General features: G+C 39.6%; 1 protein-coding gene across 1 annotated transcript; it reads right to left on the bottom strand.

The window, feature by feature from the left end:
- Positions 1-5,605: 5,605 nt before the first annotated feature.
- ISOC1 (isochorismatase domain containing 1) lies at positions 5,606-22,999 on the bottom strand. The gene is made up of 5 exons (XM_040091193.2): positions 22,693-22,999; positions 11,790-11,909; positions 11,368-11,571; positions 10,892-11,008; positions 5,606-7,038 (listed from the first exon to the last, which is right to left on the bottom strand). Exons 1-5 carry the CDS (start codon positions 22,990-22,992, stop codon positions 6,892-6,894), a joined length of 888 nt encoding a protein of 295 aa, XP_039947127.1. The 5' UTR covers positions 22,993-22,999; the 3' UTR covers positions 5,606-6,891.
- Between the last annotated feature and the right edge of the window lie 369 nt (positions 23,000-23,368).

Here is a 23,368-nt window from a genome sequence, read left to right as displayed (position 1 = left end):
AGGCTTGTAAGATAGAATCTTACATTCCTATGCCAATGTTAAGGTTTGGCTACTGTGATTTCCTCTTCTGTATATGACAGAAGTTTTGAAGGATCATCTTAAATCAGCATAATACAGAAAGAGTCTGGTGCTGTACACAAATCTGTACCCAAATTCCACTTTGCCAGCAGATCATTTTTGGGAATGAATGAGTTTTCTTCAAATCTATAATGTCAGAAAGTAAGCAATGTGTTAAGTGTCCTCTCCTACGTATTAGCTTGGGAGAACAGACAAGAACTTTCAGAACTACAAGAGGCAGGAATTCAGCCCTTAATCCTTTTCAGAGGCATGTAATTCAGAAGGCCAGATTGCTGTCTGGGCCCAGTTATCAGAATAACAGATGTGTCAAAAGCTATTTCAAAAGCTGTTCAGGTGTCATATCTTGGTCCACTTTATGTAGCATCTGTCACAGACACACTTTTGCACCAGCAGCTGGACTAGAGCTGCCTCGGAGTTCCCTGGTTCAGCGGTGCAGCACTGCTGCAGGACCACCAAGGGACAGGTGACCTGTCTGAATCTATATCAAAACAGTCTTGCCTCTGTGACTCTTGTTGGTATGACAGTGTAAAGGCATGATGAAGGCACATGTTGAGAAAATCTGAAGTTCCAATTCAATACTGGTGATGTTAAAAAACGTGATCTAAACTCTATTTGGAGCACAAGTTAAAAATTATGCAGAAATTATTTCCCAAGTAATGAAAACTACTGATAATGAGCAGTGGAAATATAGATTATCTACATTAACTAACCTAGCTAGCAGAAAATAAGAGTCACACTAAAATAATTTTAACCATCTCCACCTTAGTGTCATTCATTGCTATACTGCACATCCCTGCAAGGTGTGGTGGTTTTTTACACATCCTAATCTACTGCTTCAATGCATTACAAATAATACTTTCAGTTATTACTCTTTGCAAGCTCAGAACAGGATATTCATAGAGGAAATTACTTCAGCATAGCACTTCAGCATTTGTTAGTTTTCCACTGAGATTGCATGGAGTTGAGGTAATTAATAACATGGAATGCAGATATTGCTGCTCTTCTTTCCATATGCAGAGTATGAAATACAGTTTGTTTTTTTTTTTACCATGAAAACATGTTTTTATAAGAAGATCACATTAGCTATTCACATCAGAAAATGTAAACCTGCTATATGCTACCTAGTTGTTTTAAACTAATGATACTATTAACATATTTTCTAGTATTAGTAAAATATACTATAATATGCCACCTGGAATGAACTTGTAACACTTTTTACAGGAGAAACCATACTTCATAGATACATGATTAGAGAGAAGCATTTAATATATAAGACAGTGACATCCACAAATCATAACTTTTCAGGAAAATTTTCTAACTCCATCTTATTTTAGAGACTGGAGATTGGTAGAACTGCAGTATTTGGGGGACTTCAAACTGTCATTTGCTGCTGGGCTCAACTCCTGTAGATTGAGTATCCTCCTGAGTATTCATTAAAATGATGTTAACTGTCTAAAGCAATGAAATTGATGTTCTTTAGCTTTTCAGTTTCAGTCTTCTGCTTGACCTTCAGATAATTATGACATGTTTATCACTGAGGAGGGAACAGTGATTCCATAGCAGACTTTAGCCTCTCCTCCCTTTAATGTGACCCCAGGAGACAGATGAAAGCGTCCAACTACTTCTGCTTCCTAGGAGGAAACTTGCTACTTTGCTCTCACAGGCTTCCTGCAATGTTTCCATGGAGTGCTGATACTATGCATTGCAAAGGTCTATCTCCTGGAGCTGGTAAAGCCTCCTCTGAGCCTTTGGATGGTCCTGGCATTGATATGTCTTGTCACCTCCAGTCACTGTCACCCATGGGTTAAGTAGCTCACTGTTATCAGCACCAAGAGAGCAGACTATTTCTAGCAAACACAATAATCATTACATTCCTTGGATAGAAGAATTTTTACTAGGAACATCCAGCAAGGTTATCCAACATGACAAACCCTCAAGACTTTCAGTGCCTGAGTAGAAATATAAGAAAACTGAACAGTGCAACCATGCAAATACACAAACAGAAGATAGAGTCATTTCTGCCATTATCTAAGTTTGTGAGTTCTAAGCTATCCAAGAAACCTAAAGTGGAAACAGATGCCACAAGATGTCTAAACACTTTGCTGAACAGTTAGGTTATTCCCATTAGCAAAGATGTGTACTTTATGAAGTCTTCCCTGTCTGCAATGCTTCAATACAAGTTCCTTTGAAATTATGAACATACCCAATGAAATCCTTAAATCCTGGATCAAAATCTGAAGATCAGAATGCCATAGTGCATCTAATACCTGCCTTGGCAACATCAGTGCCAAGTATGTGGTGATCCTCAGTCTTTCTCCAACACCTTCTCCTTCTTTTTTATTTGATAGCAGAATATTTGCCCTTCCAGTTGGCAATTTTTGTGCTACTTAGAGCCAAAATAAGCTTAGTAGAGTCTGTTTTTTGGACAGTTATGTTGGAAACAAGGTAAAATCAGAACAGGAAGAAAACAAAGGGCACAGCAAGATAAATGCAATGACTGCTGTGACCTACTCAGTTCTTGAAAGTTAAGGTATGAAACTCTATTAACAATGTTCCAGCTTCCTAACATAATTATTAAAAAAAAAAAAAAGGAAAATCAGTAATAATTAGAAAACTTTTTCTCATTTTCTCTTTGCACTTCACCATCTATTCTCTGTTAACTGCTCTCTTCATTTGTTTGCTCAATCTCCTCTCTTGAGCAGACAAATGGGTTTCATTTAAGTAAAGCCTAATGCTGTCAGTAGCAGGAGAGCTGCCAACTCTGACGGTTTTTGTAAGTCTATTAAGCTGACCTAAGCATGCTAATACTTAATAATTTCCCTCTATTCACAGCAGTCCTTTGCAAATATCCCTTTATCTCATATGGGAAACTAAGTTATGCAATTCAAATGAGTAATGAAAGACCAGACCCCACACTTTGGGGTATATATTTATGTATATGCAGAGTTGCAACTAGGTGGAGCAGCACGTATCATCAGTTGCATTCTCTGCTATACCGGAAGTACTACTTGAGATTACGGAAATGGCTAACAACAACTTGAGGAAAGTATTCCAATTACTAAGATCGAAATGGCACTGGGCAATCAAAACAGAACTTCTTTTCATGGATTTTCTGCAAGTCCATTTGCATACCAGATTTTCCAAACCTATCTGAAGGATATCTGCTGTACCTATTCAGTACATTTTGTCTCTAATTTGTCCAGCAAGCAAAAATACACCCAAACATCAGATTCTTGAAATCACTGCCATTTCTGCCATTATCACTTAGAGCGGTAAAAAAATACTCTGAAGAACAAGTGGTCTACAAAGCATCAGTAGTCAACATCACCCTTTACCACAGGAAAAGCCTTTATGATATTTAACATAATTTGGCATTCTTCAGGGCTCCAGAGGTCCAGTAATTACTTTAGAATCGCAATTAAAGCAACAAAATATCCAGCCTTCATCTCTTACACAAGAGAAAAAACAACCTGTATCAGCAGAAAATGTCTGATCTGAATTCTTCTTTCCCAAAAGCTTAACGTAATTGTTCAGATAAAGTAATAAATATGAGGGGAGGCCATGGGGTTGAGAGAAGGTTTCCTATGTCTAATGGAACATAAATGCAATAAGCAGCATGATTTAAGTGAACTTGTGCCAGAGAGCTACTGACAGGCAAGTGTAAAAATTATGGTGAAACAGTCCTACAGCATAATTTCTTCAGCCATAATAGAAAACACTGGCTCTCAATAGCTGATACTCATTCTCTGTTTTCAGGTTCTGCAAAAGTTACTGGAAAACCTACTTGCTTTAGTTCATACAAAATTATCATGCCTGTGGGAAAATAATAAAAGGACCATGGTTCTGTGAATAAACAGGGCCACATTTTAAACTCAAAACCTAAATGGTCCTAATAAGAAAAAAATACTCTACTTTGTAAGGATTTAGCAGTTTAAAACTAATCACACACATATCTTACGATACCTAGTGCAGCCTTCATGTATCAGCTACTGCACTGAGGTAAACAATGTATTAGCAACCTTGAACAGAACCAGAACTCCTACAAGAGAAAATAAACCACTTTTCTCCATCAAGAAGTGTCTTTCTACTACCCCAAGAAAAGAGAAATTATGCTGAAGCCACCTAGAGCAGGTGAGAAATATACTGCTTAGCCATAGCTGTGGTGAAGTCTTCAAATAAAGGAAAGTTTGACAGCGAGCTTCTTCACAATCAGCTGAGTATACACTTAAGCAATCCTCCTCCATGTTATTTCACTAATTTATTTCCTATCCTTTCAGGACAAAACAGTACCTACTCTAGATAATGCAATAGCCCACAAACCTCTTCTCAAACCCCTAATTTCTGCTATTCTACTGCATTGGAACACCCACTTGCCAGAGAACAGAAAATATAGATGAGTGAGAGCAATGAAGAAGCAAAGGAAATTATGTCCTGTGAATAAACTTACTTAACATAAGAAAAATATGGCAACTTCTTTTTCGCTTTAAATAAACACTCTTAAAATCTCATCTGAATTACCCATGAACACTGAATAATGCATCTATCTAACAAAAGAGGAATGTCACCCCTAAATTCACATCTAAGAGCTCAGTTTTATACGATAACACTGGGTATATCTGAATTCTTTTAATTTAAGCTTATGGGAAAAAAGCCCACAAATTAAGGATCTTGACAAAAATTTAGTGTGCCACAGAAGGTGATGCAAAATTGAAGGAATAAAACGATCAGAATCATCACAGAGAGTATTTTGTAGCTTCTTCTTTTCTGACATCTTGCCACCCACTGCTTCCTCTTTTGGAAAAAGAGGAATGTAAAGGAAAATGTGACACCTGTCCTTCAACTTACTTTTCTATGAAAATGGCAAAATTTAATAACCAATACCATTACCTTTTAAAAATCCATGCATTTGATTTTGAGGCAACTGATATTGTTCCAAAAATAAACATGTGAAAAAATGCCAGTTTTTCCTTCAATTACTGTCTTTTGGTACTATCAACACATAAAGGTAAGAAAGCAATAAACCCATTTCATAAGACATTTATAGTATTTTTGTGCACAGCTGTCGAATTATATAACAGCTGTGCACAAAAATACTCTAATTTTTTAGCAGAAACTTTCTCTAAGAAAGTTTCTTAGCAGAACTTCATGTTGCTAAGAAACACAATTAATATAATAGAAAAGAAGGTTAAAAATAGGTCAATGATACAGGATAAGAGTTCTTAACACAACTTGCATCCCAGCCTCCAGCTTGAAGCATAATGTTCATTCTTCATATTCTAGAGTGTTAAATAACACTGTAACTAGATGCAGAAGACAAGAATCATTCGACATTATCCACCCTTGATCTTTACACAAAATTCCCATGACATCCATACAACTTCCACAGCTGTACAAACTAGAATAAGGTCCATGGCAAACACGGCTTTCAGGATTTGCTCTACAATAAATATCACAAGCAAAAGAGAGACAGCAAATGTTAACTCTTTATTTGTTTTGAACATATAAAGGTTATATGAAACAATTGTAACTATTTTTATTTATGAAACAATTCTTTTAGAGCCATCTTGTGGGGAAGATAAGCAATTTGAAACAATACATGTAGTTTTAACAGCTTTTCTACCAAAAAGATCAGTGTTTAGTATGACATCTTCTAGTACTCTTAAAAAAATAAATGTCTCAGGCACGCTGTAAACTTTATACAACATTATTTAATCCCCTAGAACATGAAGGAAGTGCCTTTATGAACAATCACATGTTAAAAGATTAGTTCTAGATAGAAAAAATATATATCATTATGTTAAAGATGCTATTTTTCTGAAGAATGTTTTTAGATCTATTTTTAGATTCTATTAGAACTCCACCCAACTATAGCCCACAAAAAAAGCACAAACACCAGAGCAGCTAAGCCTTCTTTCAGAGCCCTCTTGAGTAAATTGGATACAATTATTCAATCTAACTAAACTGGGGGTAAAACAAAGCAAAATAAATATTAACGTATTAGTAGATTTAGCACTTGAGCCTGAAAGTTTTCACTATTAAACATCCTTAGCATTTCCAATTTAAAGCTTTGGTAATATTCTCAAGTTCTGAATAGTTTAAACCTGTTGCTTAAAAAAGAACTCACTACACAACAGTCTTCTGTTTGCACACACTTAAGTAAAGTAGAGCCTTGGGCAGTCAATTTCGGTAAAATCAAAAGTCATGATTTAGACTTCAACTACCTACGGCAATCAAACATCAGCTCTGCTTGATTTACGTGTCCTGTCTATGAAGCAAAGTGCATAAATTTTATCCTAGAGAACAAAAGCATACATATAGGTCATATATCTTACTTAAGTTTTAATTTATGCCCTAATAAAATACTTCATTTATGCAGAACATTAAAGCGCACCACACCACATTTATCCAATAAGTAATTATCTTATATTAATACAAAAGTAAAGCAAGACATTACACAAGAACACTTGCAAAGCACACAATCAAGAGGTGTCACAGAAATATGCTTTTTCTTGAGCTGTTACAATCAGTGCACAGTATGGACTAGCAGATACCTCTGTAATTTATTTTTTTAAATAAAGAAATTTGACAACAAAAGGGTCCTGTGGTATCTGAAATATCTGACAGCTGTAACTAAACAGAGCACACTGGCACCCAGACACATAACCAGACAATTTTGCTAAGGCAAGCACAAGTATGTCAATTTTTTGTTTTTACACTCCCACCAAACTTTGAGCAAAAAAGGTGTACATGTGCGCTTATAGCTTTTCTTCCTCTTTAAAGAAGACAGTGAGATCTGCTTCCTCCGTGCCTGCTTTAAACTTTGGAAAGGAGCCCAGACTCAGGGGCACTTGCCTTAATGAGATTTTGAATTTCTTTGAATTTTGGATGTTCTTTATCAGCTACCAGCTGCAGCAATATCGCTTCACTAGTAGTAACTATAATTCCAGTACGTGCAAGACGCTGAAAAATAAAAGAGCAGAGAGGAAACCATGTAATGTATTTGCTAATGTGAATGAGTGAATTTTGAAAGAAAAGACAGACAGCATTTAAAAAAGCATCTCCTATTAACAAAAGTACTGCCAATTCCATTCCAGCATTTCTTAGTGGTACAATTTATAAAGCTAGGATGAAAACTGACTGTGTTTAGACTTTCCTATGGCAAAAGGCTGCCCTGGATTACAAATGAGGCTTTCTACTTGAACTGGATTCTTTCCCCAAGCCAGATTTAATAGGCAGCAGCCCCACACATTTTAATAACAACTCCTTCCCCCCGCATAACCCAGAGGACAGTTTTCTTCACCCTCATGCAGATGAAAGGCCTGAGGAAAAATAAAGTAGTGAGGTCCAACCTAACAGCATTAAGCTTTCAGTCCTTGTTATGCACCACTCCTTCAGCTTTTGGACTACAGAGTGCAACAGTAGCAACAATCTCTGGAGAAAGAAGGAAAATCTCCTCTACACACATTATAAATCATACTGGCACAACAGCAGCTCTTTTTAAATGATGTTTCACTACAGACAGTAACTCCAGAGTCAGATTTCACAAACTACAGGATAAAATGTATAGCTGCAGAGAAAGCAAAATCAAAAGAGGTCTGCTAGATCTTGTAAGTATGCAACTCAGCAAGTCTTGGGCTTTACGTAGTCCAAGGCACAGGACTTATTTTAAAGTTATTGGACTTTTAAAATTGTGGCTGTTGTCTACACAACAAAGTTACCTTCAGCAAAGGTTGATGAACCCATGCCCCGCATCATCCTCCCAGCCATCCCAGATGCTTTGGCAGTAAAACTGTTCATGAAGTCACCTTACCCTCCCTCATGCTGCATGCTCCACCAAATCTAATGGGATCCTGAATGAGCTAAGGAAGGGCAAACGGCAGAGAACAGAGAGGTGCACATACAGGTTTCTATTGTAATCATTAAAGCAGAGAAGCTCCAAACTTTCTAGCTGTTAAATTACAAAGCAACTGATGGGTGAAAGTTATTAATTACAATGGACCAACCAGTAAAGTATATGTAAACTACATACACTACACTCTACATAACAACAAACTAACAGCATTGGATTTACTGAAGTCAATGCTTCCTGCTTGCCATTACAGCAACAAGCATAGCAATATTCTTAAGCTGAAACAAAGCAGCTACCTTCCTCAGCTTTCCTACTCCATACAACCATATTTGTTAAACCTCACACACATACAAAAAAGAAGAAAAATAGGAAAATTAATATGAAATATTATGGCAATGTTTTCAATATGAGCTTCTCCAAGAATATAAAGATTTTGGTTTTAACCAGTATGGATGAGAAAAAATCTAGACCCTTAAAAAACTGCCCTCTGTAAAATGTTGATTGAAAAGAGAGAACGTCTTCTCTTTAAAAGCAAAACATACCATACATGTCAAAAGAGGCTGGCATTGCCTTGTACCTTTTCTAGGACTAGATATAATTTTTATAGATTTCAGATAAGCAGAAATTAAGAGATGCATTTGCTAAATATACTGGATGACTTCCACGTAAACCACAAGTTTTCTTAGAACACTGCCTTTGAAAAGAAGGAAAGTATTGATACTATCTTGCATCCACATCGCAGAAACAAACAGAAAAGACAAAGAACAGAAAAAAAATGTAGCAGAAGCAAACTCAGCTGTCTCAATACAAGACCAAGCACTGGCATAAGATATCTTCATCAGACAGGACAGACATTCAGAATAGTCAGAACCTTGAACTGTTGGGCTGAGTTATTTCATCAATGAAAATTTTGAGATTTTTTTTGGTTTCTGAGGATTTTTTTAACTACAAGTTGTTGTCTGCTGTCATTTTTAAGCATACAATAGAAGTGGAGACAACCTGTTATCCAAGCAGATATGAAAGCTTTTGTTATCAATTAAGTCAAATTGTACTTCCTAGTGCACCTGCTCAAATATTTGCATATTCATCACAATCAAAACACATGCTATGTGATGGGAAATGTGAAGAACTGAAGGGGCAAGTGTGACCAGATGGGAGATATTTGGGGTTGCTGAGGAAGCTAGTTGTTATCACTGCAAGGTCATTCATTATTCTTGAAAGGTCACTGTGAGTAGAGAAGGGCTGTGTTACTGTGAAAAGGCAAATATTACACTCATCTTTCCAGAAATGTAAGGAAAATGGTCCAGGAACTCCAGTCAATAAAACTCATCTCAGCCCACCAGCTTGCAGAAGTCTGCACTTATGTTAGACTCGCTCATTAAAAGAATGTGACTAGGAACTGTGAGCTCTATGGTGAAACTAAAGCAGCATTACCCAAGACTTTGGTATATTGCCACTTCCCCAAGAAATGTAATGCCAGTCCATCAGGATTAAGGACATGCCCAATACACGTCCATTTCTCCTGGTCTCCTCCTCCCAAGCATGCCCATGTCTTGCCTGCTCTAGCCCACATCCCTCAGTAGCATTTTTAATGAGGCTCTGTAACACAAGAAGTGGACAACGTTGGTACATGCTGCCATGTGCAGCAGAGAAGGTGTTACTGCTGGCTCCACACTGCACGTCAAGTGCTGGCTGAATCATATTGTAATGACTGATGACGTAAGGGACCACAGCAAAATGTTTTCTTTTCCTTACTGAGAAAGCATTGCAAAAAGTTACCTAAAACTGAAAAATTTACAGGTTTTGAAAGCAATCACACTTTTAAGATCAATATCTTTTTGACTAGAAAGTAAAGCAAAGTTAGCTAGTCACTGTTTTAACCTTAATTACATTGGCCCAACTTCTATGCTTACAGACACAGTGTGATAAATGTACAAAAACATACACAATAAGGCAAACAGATTTCAGGCTTTCTATATTTGTTTTGTCTCCTACTGCTGCTGCACCACATTGATTTGGGAAGTCCATGACTTCAGTCATTCCTGTATTCTGTGTGTGTCCCTATGCTCTATGTGACAGTTGACATTAGGTTTCCACTTAATGAAAGTCACAGGTTTCATCAATCACTATATACTGAGGATTGCTCTTTAGCCTTTAAGAAATTAAGTCTTCCCAAATCTTTGGAAAAGCATAACATGCTGTGGTAATTATTAGTTTCTACTTCAAATAATCGTTAGGGCCTGAGACAAAAATTGCAATACTTAATGTATATATCAGGTTTTGACTTTCAACAGCAATGCCTGTAGGCAAGGTAGGAGTACACCATCAAAAAATCATTTGCATGAATTTGTTACCACATAGTTGTATGTGCTTTTAAATCTTGTTACATTTATCTCCACTTTCTCAACATTTAGTTTGACCAAGCTCCTAAAAGCAAGGGGGAGGGGAATCTTCACTATAATCAGGGTCTTGCGATTAAGATTTAATTTGCACTGAATGAGGAAAAGCAGAAGGAAGGATGGAAGTACAAGGATATCTGAACAGGATCACATACTGTATTTTATTGCACTTCAAGAATTTCAACATCTGAATAAATACTCTGGAACAACAAAGCCAAAAGCTTTATAGCACTTTTACTCTGCTGTAGAGATAACACTGCATAAAGGGATATGTTAAAGTGCTAATGTTTATACATAGTAATCTATTTCATATGAAACAATCATTTTTAAATTCCAAACATCCCAAACTGGGTTATGCATATTAAATCATAATTTAAGGACAAAAAAAATAAAAAAGGCAGTACTTCTCCATTTTCAACTCTATTTTAAGAATCAGAGCACTCACCTTCTCTCAAATCTACATTTATCCACTGCTTTGTCCATAAAAATTCCTCATTAGCTTACAATAAGCAGAGAACTTAACATACCAATCCAAGGCGAAGAAAGCCTTGACTAAGAAACTTACCTCAAGAGCAAACATTCTGTCCATCATACTTCTCGAGGAAGTGGCATCAGCCACAATATGAACTTCCAGGCCTCTACCAATTAATTCCAATGCTGTTTGCTGGATACAGACATGAGTCTACAGGGGAGAAATCAAAGGCAAAAAAGCCACCGAGAAACCACAATTACAAAATGAAAGCAACACAATCACAAATTAGAATTCATAACTAATTACATATTTTTCTACCCCAAGAGTAGAAATATGCATTTTAGATGCCAGTTAAGATTAAGACAAGTGCCTGTAGTTTACAAGTATCTCATCTCAAATTTTATTATGCGATAATATTAAAGACAACACAAAAATAATTTATTCTGAAGAGGATATCTAAGCTCTAAGCAATATAAATTGAGCTGTTTTCTTAATTAAAGAAAGTGATGCCTCCTTTGAGGGCCAACAGACATTACCATAAACCAGTATCAGAATGGCAAGGCACTTACTTCTACTCCAAAGAGGACAATACTCCGGACACCAGGGATCTCTGCTAATGCTGCTTCAACTTCTGGCAACACCATCGAAAATTTTGTCTTGGGAAGCACAAGTTTAGCTCCTGTTAAATCAATTTCTTGCACAGTGCTGCCAAGACCTTTGGGATACTGTTCAGTGACAATAACTGGAATTCCCAAGAGCCGTGCACCTTGGAGCTGTAAGGGGATAGAGAGGAAAACATTAAAAAAACACAAACAAACAAACAATCTCTTCCCCCCAAAACCAAACAAACAGAAAACCTCCAATAATAACAAAGACATTGTTATTACCCAATACTAAGTAATCGTTAGCCCATATGTAAAATAATTGTTTACAGTGAGTGTTCAAAATGAAAAAGTGAGTGATCAAAATGAAAAAAAGAAAGCAAACATACCAGCCGTTGGCTCACACTGATAATATCACCAAAGTATTTGATGGCAGGCCGGAATCGTTCTTGCATGTCACAACAGAAAAAAACAGTGCTTGAGGGTGTCAGGTTGCCCAAAGTAGTAATCTGAAAAAAGAAATAAAGGTAATGTTTTCCATGGCAGCAGACATCCTTTCAGAAATGCAGCAGAATGAGGAAGAGTGTGCAATACCTCTGCTAGATTATGGATTTATGTCACTTTGAGTCAAAATAGGAGAAAAGTTTTTCAAGCCCGATTTTGTTATGTTTCTAAATTCAAGCAAATAGCTGATACTGATCAGTATGGTATAGTCATCAATACATAATCAAGTTATTAGGTGGGAAACATAAGTCAACATAAATGTACATGGAAGTTTCTGAACTCTGAAGGGGGCAGAAGAACATTCTAAATTATAGCAAAAAACCCCAAAAGTACCAAAAGCAAAATTACATTCCTCAAATGAATTTTTAAATCCACAACTCATGGAACTGATATAGACTCAGGATAAATTAAAGTAAAAAATAATTTCTGACTTCCACTTGTTTTCAAATATTCTATGTACACACATTTTCAATACTTCCACTGTGTAGTCAATTTGATTTGTCTAGGACATCTTTTAGCAGCACAACTCTGATTAAAGTCCAAAGGCTAGAATGAAAGTAGACTGTAAATATTAGAAACCAAACTGGATACATTTTAATGACAAAAGTAATCTTGAGTTTCCCTCATACAAGCTACCAAGGAGGGTAGAAGGGAGGGGATTAGAAAAATAAATCAAATACTTAATTTTCTTATACTTAGAGAGAGTGCTTTGTATTTGTATAAATAAATTACTTGCACTACCTGTAGAACCAAAGTAGAGGGATTCATATGGAAGCTACAGGGAAAGAAAAGAACTACATACTGTTATTTAGTTGTAAGGCAACTCAAGAGAAATTACATCCATTCAGGAGCTTTTCAGCAGACAGATAAATCTAACTGAATAAAGAGCTTCTTGGAAGTACCCATTAATTATATACACTTCATTTTCTGCAACATTAGGCTGTAATGTTTTAAAGTGAAACAAAATTACAAAATCTGTAAAAGAATGTATTTTGGAAGAGTGCACACGTATTGAGTATACATGACAAGGTTTTGGTAGTGAGGGGAGGATATAGGAGTGGCTTTTGTGAGATACCAAAAACAGCCTCATGTCAAGAGAGCGCTAATGCCAGCTGAATCCAAGACAAATCTGCTGCATCAGTGTTGCTGGTGACAACTCTATGCTAACGTATTTAAGAAAGGGTAAAAAAACCCACTGTCCAACAGCAGCTATGAAAAGAGGGTGAGAATATGTGGGAGATACAGCCCTGTAGACACCAAGGTCAGTGCAGAAAGAGGGACAGGAGGTGCCCCAGGTGCTGGAGCAGAAGTTCCCCTGCAGCCTCTGGTGCAGACCATGATGAGGCAGCTGTGCTCCTGCAGCCCATGGGGTTCCACAGTGGAACATAATTCCACCTGCAGTCCGTGGAAGACTCCACAGGAGAGCCTTGAAGCCCTGCAGTGGTGACTCTGAAAGGCCACACTGAAGCAGGCTCCTCGCAGGAACTGTGACTCTCTAGACGAGCCCATACTGGAGTATGCAGGGAAAGACTGCCGCCTGGGGTAAGGATTCACATTTGGGAAGTTCATGACATACTGTCTCCCACAGGAGGGACCCCACTCTGGAGCAAGGGAAGAGTGTGAGAAGAATGAGTGGCAGAAGTGAAGTTTTACGAACTGACCACAAATCCCATTCCCCATCCCTCTGTGCTGCTTGAAAGGAGGAGACAGAGAAGTTGCGAGTAGAGCTAAACTTGGGCAGAAAGGAAGGATGGGGGAAGAGGTGTTTTTACATTTGCTCTTATTACTGATTATTCTACTCAGTTATTGATTAGCACTATATTAAACTAATTTCCCCCAAGTCTGTTTTGTCTATGATGGTAATTGGCAAGTGTTATAAATAAATAGACCAAATTCGATGTATCAAAAATTTAGAATTTTATTGTGAGACAAAATATCAGTCTCAGAAAGCCACAATTAAAAGGACAGCGTCGAGCCCGGGATCGCCGCTGGGTGAACACGGATATCAGCTTCTGCCAGCCTGGTATCCCCCCAAGTTCACAATTTTGGTCTCCAGCCACCCTTTTTTATACACTAGATCGCGGAGTGAAGTCCGAAATTCTGACGTTATCCTCTTCATTATCCTCTTCGAGGCGTCTTCATTAATTATTCAAGTCCCGGTATCGGGAGTCTGAATGGACCGGTAGGGTGGAACAATGCAGTTGATGGCCGAGCCCGGGTGTGTCGTGGATATGTTAATTTCGACGGAGACGAGTAGAGATATCCATCTGAAGTGATTATCTTGGTCTCCGGACTTGTATCTTCGTCTTCCGTGGTTCTTTGTCTCTTTTCAGGGATTCCCGGCAGCGATAGTTTCAAAGCCCCCTCTCTGGTAATTCCAATCCACACTTTCCTCGTGTCCCTCCTGTGCTTCCCAAGCTGAGGAAATTTTCCATTTTTGGTTTCTACATTTTACTTTTACCTATGTTAGTTTGAGCACATCTTTGACACTCATATTCATATTCATACAGTTAACATTTACCCTTTATAATTTGATAACACGAATTAACTTTAGCACATATATTACAGCAAGTGATCCCTCTCTGTCCTTATCTTGATGCACGAGCTTCTTTGTCATATTTTTCTCCACCCTGTCCTATTGAGGACAAGTGATGGAGCAGCTTGGTGGGCACCTGGTGGCCAGCCAAGGCCAACTCACCACAAAGGAATTGGGAATGCAATACAATAAATACTGGTTCCAAAACTTTCTCTGATTCACTGCATTCCTCCAGAGCAAAATGCTGTTGATCTTAAGGCCATGCTTAATAATGGCCATGCTTAAACAATGCAATGTTCAAGCTGCTGGGAAAATTCCTTGTACACTAACAATTGTAAATGCTAAATTCCCTCAATTCTCAGATTCATCACACTGCTACTGCCAAAGCAGCAACCATTCATAAACGTAGTTCCTCCAGTCCTTGTGAGCCAAGCAGCAACACAATTAATACAAGCAGTTACAGAGGCAAATGTAGCAACAACCACGGTGCAGATGATGTAACACTGGGCTCATGTTGGAGTCTAGGGCATTCCTTTGGCTGCCCTGGAGGGTCAGAAACCTGGACAGGGGGGTCTGGGACCCCGGCCCAGAGCCTAGAGAGACACTGGCTTTGATCTCAGTCCATGGGAAAGGCTTCCTGCACTGCGGGAAGGATTGCAAGCCACAAAAGTGTGAAAGATAGTAGTTTAGCTTATCACAGGGTGAGGAAACAGTAAATTTGGGGTTTTAGCACTGAAGTGAATGGGGGCAAGATGGAAGATTTGGGGCGTTGTCTCCCGCTTCTTCTTTCTTCTTCCCTCACTCCATTTTCAGCAGTGACGGTGGCACAAAGCAGTTTAAAGAGATTGGGTCAAAGTAGAACTGACCTGTTTAGTATAAGTGATAGGTATTGGCAAGTAATGATAAATAAAGAATACGTAGCAATTAGTATAAAAGATAACGACAGCCCTGTTCAGGAGGAGTTGGGGAGTCACCAGATGCCCAAGCAGCTGCACAGTTCTTTGTTGGGCACTGAGAAAATTTTAAGATAAGAAAAAATAAACGAAGCATGCAACCTTGAAAAATCAGGACCTGAAGACTCAGTCTCTTTTTTTGCGTTTAGCTCAGAGCTTTGCAGAGGGCAAAAGACTCTAAAACCACCTGAATCTCAAAGAAAGCCCCCGACAGGCTCACTGATACTACGGGAAAAACAGAAGATGGGCACAAGAGGCATTAGGGAAGTCTTCTTCACCAGGAAGATACAGCTGCAATGAAAAGGGTTACCACAGTTGAGAGATCTCCATCCTTGGAGATTTTCAGCATTCAACAATGCAGCAGTTGATTTGATCAAGGGGTTAGGGAATGCAGCCACTAGACTTTTTCCCCAAATAACACTTCTGCAACTCTACATCAGGTAATAAATGAGGCCTGGGACCACTTGAATACCATCAATCTACATGCTTGAGCAATGCAAAAAGCAGATGGTGGGCAGTATTAATGTACAATTCAACACCACATGAAGCACCTCTGTGACCCACTCCAACTCTGGCACTTACTACCATCACAAAAGTCAATCGTGACATTTAACTTTCCCACCGCTCAGCAATAAAAATAGAATAACTGGAATAAACAATATTTATAAGTGTGGTTCCTACTCATAGAATGTGTCAGTTTGTCTTAGCATTTGTATGACAAGCAAAGACTGTTAACTTCTCCTTTAAATCTTTTCATCACTTTAAAAGCTGCACCAGAAGAGGTGTAGGTTGGACATCAGAATGGAGTTCTTCACAGAAAGGGTGATTACATATTAGAATGGGCTGCCCACGGAGGTGGTGGAGTCACTGTCACTGAAGGCATTGAAGGAAGACTTTGATGTAGAACTTGGTGCCATGATTTAATTGACATGGCAGTGTTCAGTCAAGGTTGGACTCAATCTCAGGTCTTTTACAATGTAACTAATTCTGTAATTTTTTACAATCTGTCTGATCATCATGGACTGCAGCCCATGTGCCTATGGACCTATGTGAAGTTAATCTACTGCCCTGGTATGCACCTTCCTCTGCCAGTGCACCAGATGGCACTACTAACCCTAGCAGAGGAACAATTGTCAATAGAGTAGGAAAGTCTTTAAGGAGCTCCATAGTCTGCCCCTACAGAAGGATCAAACAAACACACTCTTTCACAGATAACCACATGGTCTGACCCATCAGCAACAGAACTCCTATGAAACCCAATTCACAGCTCTGTTACCTTTACCATTCAGTGTTTTCTCATCCACAGCTCCTTAGCTGACATTTAAGAGTGTTATTTCCAGTTAAGTCCACAGTGAATTTGAAACACAAGAGCATTACCATCCTCCTTCACATGGATAACCATGTGGAAAAGTTATTATCAGACCTCAAGACTCAGACCTTTAGGTCTCCCTTTGGGCCTTCCCCTCCCCCTCTTTATTCTAAAATGTATCTAATGCTTCCAGTATTTCTTCCTACAACTCAAATTATTTTCATCATCCTCCCTGGGGTAGTTTTCAAGTAGCAGTCTGGAATGAGGCACTCAATACTACTATCACAGCAGTGTTTCTCTGCCCATACTACTTCACCGCTCTAGCAAGGCCTCAAATATCAGCCAATTCACAGCCCTTCCAAGCCTGTTTATTTTGTACTTTCCAATACAGTTTTTGCCCTTTTCATAATTGATGATACTTGGACTCCTGAGGTGCATTTTAAACTTATAAATCATTCCCCGAACTCTCCCTCATCTTCTATTTGTGTAGCTGATTATTTCTACATTGCTTCTTCCAATTTGAAGAGCATCTTACTTGCACGCTGTTTCTCCAACTTGATCTGAAACACCTGAAGTTTGCTTTTTCAGATGCTTGCAGTTCCTTCCAGCCTGGGATCTTCTGCAAAAACAGTATTTGCTCAAAGTTTCATCAAGGACAATAGAATAATTAAAAACAGTGGATTTGGAAGCCATTTTAAAGAGCACAATTCAATTTCATTCTGATTTGACAGTGAAGTGTAGGAGAAAGATGACTGTCTTTCCAGCCAGGGAGTATCCTTATTATAGACTTCCAGTGAATCTCATATGTTTATGTCAAAAAGCACAGGAAGCTGGAGCAAAAGCACTCCATCTGCTTGTCTTTATTGTCAAGTTGGTTTCATACAATTTAATTTATGCCTTCAGATTCATACCAGCAGCTCTCTAAAATAAAGTTGTGTCAACTGCATATTTGCTAAATAAAAGCTTTTAAAATCTAACACAAATAATTTATATATTGATTTTCATATTTATTTCTGATTAACTTGCAGTCTGAATTGTGGCAGAACAAGAGGAAACTGGAAGAAATAGCTGCTAAGATCAAGGAGCCAACACTTGCTGGTGTTACCTGGATCAGCAGATGTGGGAAGGACAGAGTGCAGCAGAAAGCAGTTTGCAATTAAGTTTCATAAACAGTAGCTAACAGAGTCCATAAATAAATTCATGTAAGTATTTGCTACGTATAAAGGAAAGGTTTAGTTTACTAGTTCCTTAGTGTGTCATGTGAATCCTGCTACTCACTTGCTTTCAATGCCATCCTCCCTTTCTACAACAACGTTGTGTCAGGGTCATGTGACACCTCCACTTCACATCTCCTGGCAGTGAAAATCATCCAGACCTCCCCAGTGCTGCACCTCAAAGAGCTGGTGTGAGGGCAAAACTACACCTAAACATCAAACCCGGGCCGGCACATCAACACCTGTTTGATATCACTGCAGAAAGAGGCAGGCTGAGCAGGGATTGTGAGCCACTGCAGCCACACAGTACCTGCCTGAAACAACCGTGCATATAACATTTACTCAGTCACAATAACAAACAACTCAAACTCATAATAAAAGTTAAAAAACCCCATCAAAACCCAAATGACCTGAAGATCCCCTCAACAGCATATAAGCATTTCCATTTGTTGCACTTCATTCCTCTTAGTTAGGATTTTCTGTCCTCCAGCTGAAGGTTACCCGCAGCACAACCAGAATAGGTACATCAAATGGCCACGTAACCTGATGCAGCTTTTACCCAGTTAAAAAAGTCATCTCTAGGACCCTGTCCAGACCAGGATTTAAAGGTATGCTGTCACGAGTCACATACAGCTTTAAATCCTACTCTAGAAAAGACCTAGCTAGGAAAGAAGAAGTGATTTTTCACATCTATATCACCTCTTCTGATTACCATCACATCACAAATGTGATTGTAATGAAGTACTATAATTACAGGTTCAGATTTACAAAAATATTCACATATGCTTTTTACCGGTACTTTCCCTGTTCAAAGTCCAGGAAAGCATGATACATACAAAATGAAATTTCATTCTTTGCTTCCAGATTCTTATTCATTACAAATACTACAGTATTTGTAATGAATAAGAAACTGGAAGCAAAGAAATAATCCCCTTTAACATCACTAGTGACTTTATAAATCTCACATCAAGGCTACCCAATAAAAGGGCAGACAGGAGGATGTTACGACCTTGGTATTTCAAGAATGGCATAAAAGAGACAACAACAAAAAGAAGCTACTACCTTTTCTTCTGTATTTCTTAAAGGAAATTTGTAAGATTCAGTTGTACTTTCCTGTCTTTCTTTCAAATGAAAAAAATTAATAAATTCAGTTTGATGTATTTCAAGAGAAAAATAGGTTACAAGCGTTTCAATTTAGAAACATAAATATTTATCTTTAGCCAATGTGCAGCCTTTTATATGTAATTCACCATTTAAAAAGGACAGATTTAGTTAAAAAAACCCCCCACATGATGTACATATAACTAATGTAGTACAAAAGTCTTCAGCAAAATTTAACGTTACCAAAATGCTTGCTGCAGAGTAAAGATAAACAAACAAGGAGTCTGGATTTGAGGACAAAAAATCCTCTTTCAGTATTTTCAGCCCTTTTTACCCCTTCTTTAAGGTTCCACATGCTGCTTTTCAAAAAAAATTTATTTATTTAGGAATGTACTAATGTATGAAAATTTGTAATTTCACCCTAAAACCCCCACCCCTGCAATTCATGCTTTGGCTTCTCCCGGTCTTCAGAAAATGGATTTGGGTTCCTGAGCTACTGTTAGCTCTAGTTCCAGACTATCCAAACAATATCAGATATGTGCAATCAGAGTGAAATCTGCGTATTAACTGTTATATTTATCTTGTCATGCAGCAACAGTTGAATATCATTCTGCAAGCAGTTTTTTTCAAGAAAGATAAGCCTGAGACACCAACCTGTCTCAAAAAACCATCCTGAAATAGATGTGCTTTATGCAATGATGTCAGCAATAATTTTACCCTTTTAGCTTCAGTACCTTAAGGTTTACTAGTTTGTAAACACAGAGAACAAGTCCTCCTGAGGAGAAGTCACCAGGAAGTTATGATAGCAACTGTGAAATAGCCTGTCTTGGTTATATATTTGAAAGCTGCCTGAACTTCTCTATTATACAGCTGTAATGTTCATATAGCTGTGTTTTCTTTGGACATCACCAAAGTCTTTTTCCTTACTTCTTTCCTCCAAAGACAGCTACAACACTATAGGAAAACAATAATTTTTGTAGCACTATTTAACTGTATTTAGAGGCAATTAAAGTGATCCTGCATTCCCTCACCCAAACTATAAATATTATAGTCTTCTGTTTAAAGACTCTTAAAAGACCTAAAATTTATGAAAAGCAGATACAGTCCCTCCAGTTGGGAGATTCCTGAGGAAATGTCGCTCTTCACTGCATGTTTGTGGTTGAGGAGATTTGAGTTGAGGAGCGGCAGCCAGGCAGAGCATCACAGTGTAGTGTAGCCCACCAGCCTGCCTTAACACTGAGCGGCCATCAAAAGCTTAAGCAACTGTTTCGTGTCAGGACACCGAAACCAAGCAAATGTACATATATATGATGATGACACAAAGGCAAAAAACAACCAGAGAGCAAACGTCCCTGTACAGATCAAGCCTTGAACTGAGTTCATAGAGTGGCTTTCCAAGGGCAGCATATGGCAATCTCTCCACGAGACTACTGGCCCCCTCAGCTGCAGGGACAAGAAATTGACACAGTCCAGTCATATATAATTTGATGCTGACATTTCATGAGCTATTGTATCAAAATATATCCTTCTATGACAGACCTGCACAGGAATCAAAATGGAAGGGTAACATTCGAGAGATTATGGACACCACCTGCCTTAAATGTTAAAATGTTACCTCCAACTAAATGCATACATATACTTCATAAAACATATGAATATAAAAACACTGAAATTATTGTCTGGGGATACAGTTGCTAACATATCTGAATTTTAATTTTAAACCAGAAATATCTTTCTAAATATAAAGTCTAATCACATCAGGGAGCAAAAGTTGTCCCTCTTGAAACATACATCCAAAACAGAGATACAGCTGACTACGGCACACACAGAGTTGACAAATCAATGTTGTGTGTAACTGCAGATAAAACATGAGGAAGGGAGGGAAAAAAGGGCATATAATAGTGGCAATGCCTGAATGAATACCCAGAAAATTTATATTCCTATCACTAAGTCCTAAAGGTCTTAAAAAGCACAGCTGTGTCTGTATCACACCAAATGTTTCTCAAACAAGTGATCTCTGAGCACCTGTCTCTGGCTTAAGGCAAGCTGACTGACATCATTGTGATGTCTCAGCTCATTGAAATATCTTCAGCTCATTCACAGCTGCTGAAATATATCAAGGAATAACCCACAAATACCATCCTTTTCATATCAACAGCTGCAACTGCCACAGAACTGCAACAGTATTGGTGTAAGTAGGCAACCGAATAGGCAATAATGCATAAAATATAGGTTCAGCAGAATCCCTGCAGTCTAAGCTAGTGCATTTGCACCCTGGGAGTGACGTATCCTTCCTTGTCTCAATACTGACCTTTATTCCAAGACTTATGTATTGTCCAGCTTGAGCCGCACTTAAGAGTTTCAGTGCAGAAAGCATCTGTAAGGAAGTCTTTGCAGAGTAGTGATCTGCATGCACAAATGAGAACTAAAATTCTAACCTGCAACACTGTTATATGTCCAGAATACAATAATTCTGTTTTTAAAATCCTTACATTAATTAACACCCATACCTCTTTTTGCAAGTCAGAAAGACTGTTCCAATTTTTCTGACTGGGCTCCCATAAATTCTGTTTACAACACAGGAACAGAAAAGTTTTAAACTGAATATGATGAGAGTTAATAATGAGTTACTAAACTAGTTTGCTCTTCTTAACCATTCTTTCCATGCATAAAGTTAATAATAAAACAAAAGATGCTAAGGGTATCCTTGACGTACAGTGTAAGCAAACAGGCCACCTTGAGAGTTTATGCGTACAAGACACTATGATTAAGCAGAGTTTACAAACAGGATGAATTAGCCATTTCTGAAAACATTAAGAGAAGACAAGCAATGTTTCAGCTTTTATGATAACACTTTTCCAAATTATTAGAAATGTTGGCTACGCAAACTAAAACTTCCTAATTATAAATAATAATAATTTTAAAAAAAAACCTGAATAAAACTAGCAATGATGAGGGGTTTATTACTGGGGTTTGTTTTGGTTTGTTGGGTTTTTTCAAGTTGAATTCTTTGATGCAGGAGAAGGGAAGAAGCAATGTGTTTTGAGGGGAAGTATTACAGCACAACTTGTACCAACTAGTGGACATAGAAGTATCTTCACAGGAAAGCATCTGTAACTGCATCTATCTGGCAGTCTGGCTTCCTAGTTTGTGGCTACAGAACTACCAAGCTATAAGCCTGTGTATCAGAAAGGGCTTTTTGAGGCAAAGAGGGATACAGAGGTCCTGACGAACTACAAGTCAAGATACCGAGCTCACTTTACCGGCACCCTCTGAGTTTCCACCTAATAGCATTACCTCCGGTTAGGCCGGGTAGCACCAGCCGCCTGATTTAACGGATAGCACTGATTACTTCAGCGACCTCCCTTGTTTTCCCATTCATGACGCCAACTAAGTTCTGGCTAGTTGAAGGCAAAGCCCAGTTACCACCCTCGTGTGGCAGAAAGCGCACCTGCCTCCCCGGCTTAGGAAACCAAAAGTTTCCACACAGAGAAGGGGAACGCGGGCTGTGGGGGCTGCGCCCACGGTCCCAGCCCGCTCCAGGATGCCCCGCTTCTCCCGGAAGGGGCCAGGGGCTGCCGCGGCGGGACGGAACGGGACGGGACGGGCCGGGCTGGGCTGCGTGCCCTCACACGCACCTGTGGCGGCCGGCGCTGGCCCGCCGCCGGCTCTCACCTGGATCTGCAGCGGGACCAGGCGCACCTTGCAGCGCTCGTTGACCAGGAAGCCCTTCGGCAGGTCGATGTACTGGCTCCACTCCTCGGCGAAGAGCTGCACCACGAACTTGCGGTGCACGTCTATCTGGTCCCCGTACAGGCTGAGGAACTTCTGGATCAGCAGCTCGTAGCCGGCGCCGTGAGGCACGTTGGAGGGCCGCGCGAAAACCGAGAAACAGAAAAGGACGGGCACGGAGCCGCCGCCCGCCGGCGCGCAGCCCCCGCCGCCCGGAGCAGCGCCCGGCTCCGCCGCCGCCATCTTCAGGGACCGCCGCGCCGAGCCCCGCCAGCTCGCTGCGGTCCGCGCCGCCGCTCCTCCTCCCGCCGCCTCCTCCCCCCCGGCCAGCCGGGCGGTGCCGACGGGCCCCAATCCCAGCTGCAGCTGCTCCTGCTCCTCCTCCCCGCCATGGGGCTCGGCCTTGCCTTGCAACCCCACGGGGTTGGGGGCGCCGCCGGGGTACCTCCGTCGGGCGGACACGAGCTGTCTTGGGCGGACACGAGCTGTCTTGGGCGGGGGGACTGCGCAGCCAGACGGTGAGAAGAGCAGCTCCAAATAGGCGCGCCCGCCCTTGTCCGGGCGGAGAGAGCCCGTGTCTCCCGGAAAGGGGTAGAGGAACGCCGCCGCTGTGGCGGCC

This window comes from Hirundo rustica, chromosome Z (genome assembly GCF_015227805.2).
Source record: "Hirundo rustica isolate bHirRus1 chromosome Z, bHirRus1.pri.v3, whole genome shotgun sequence".
Classification (NCBI taxonomy): Eukaryota; Metazoa; Chordata; class Aves; order Passeriformes; family Hirundinidae; genus Hirundo; species Hirundo rustica.
This window is presented reverse-complemented; position numbering and strand designations above follow the sequence as displayed.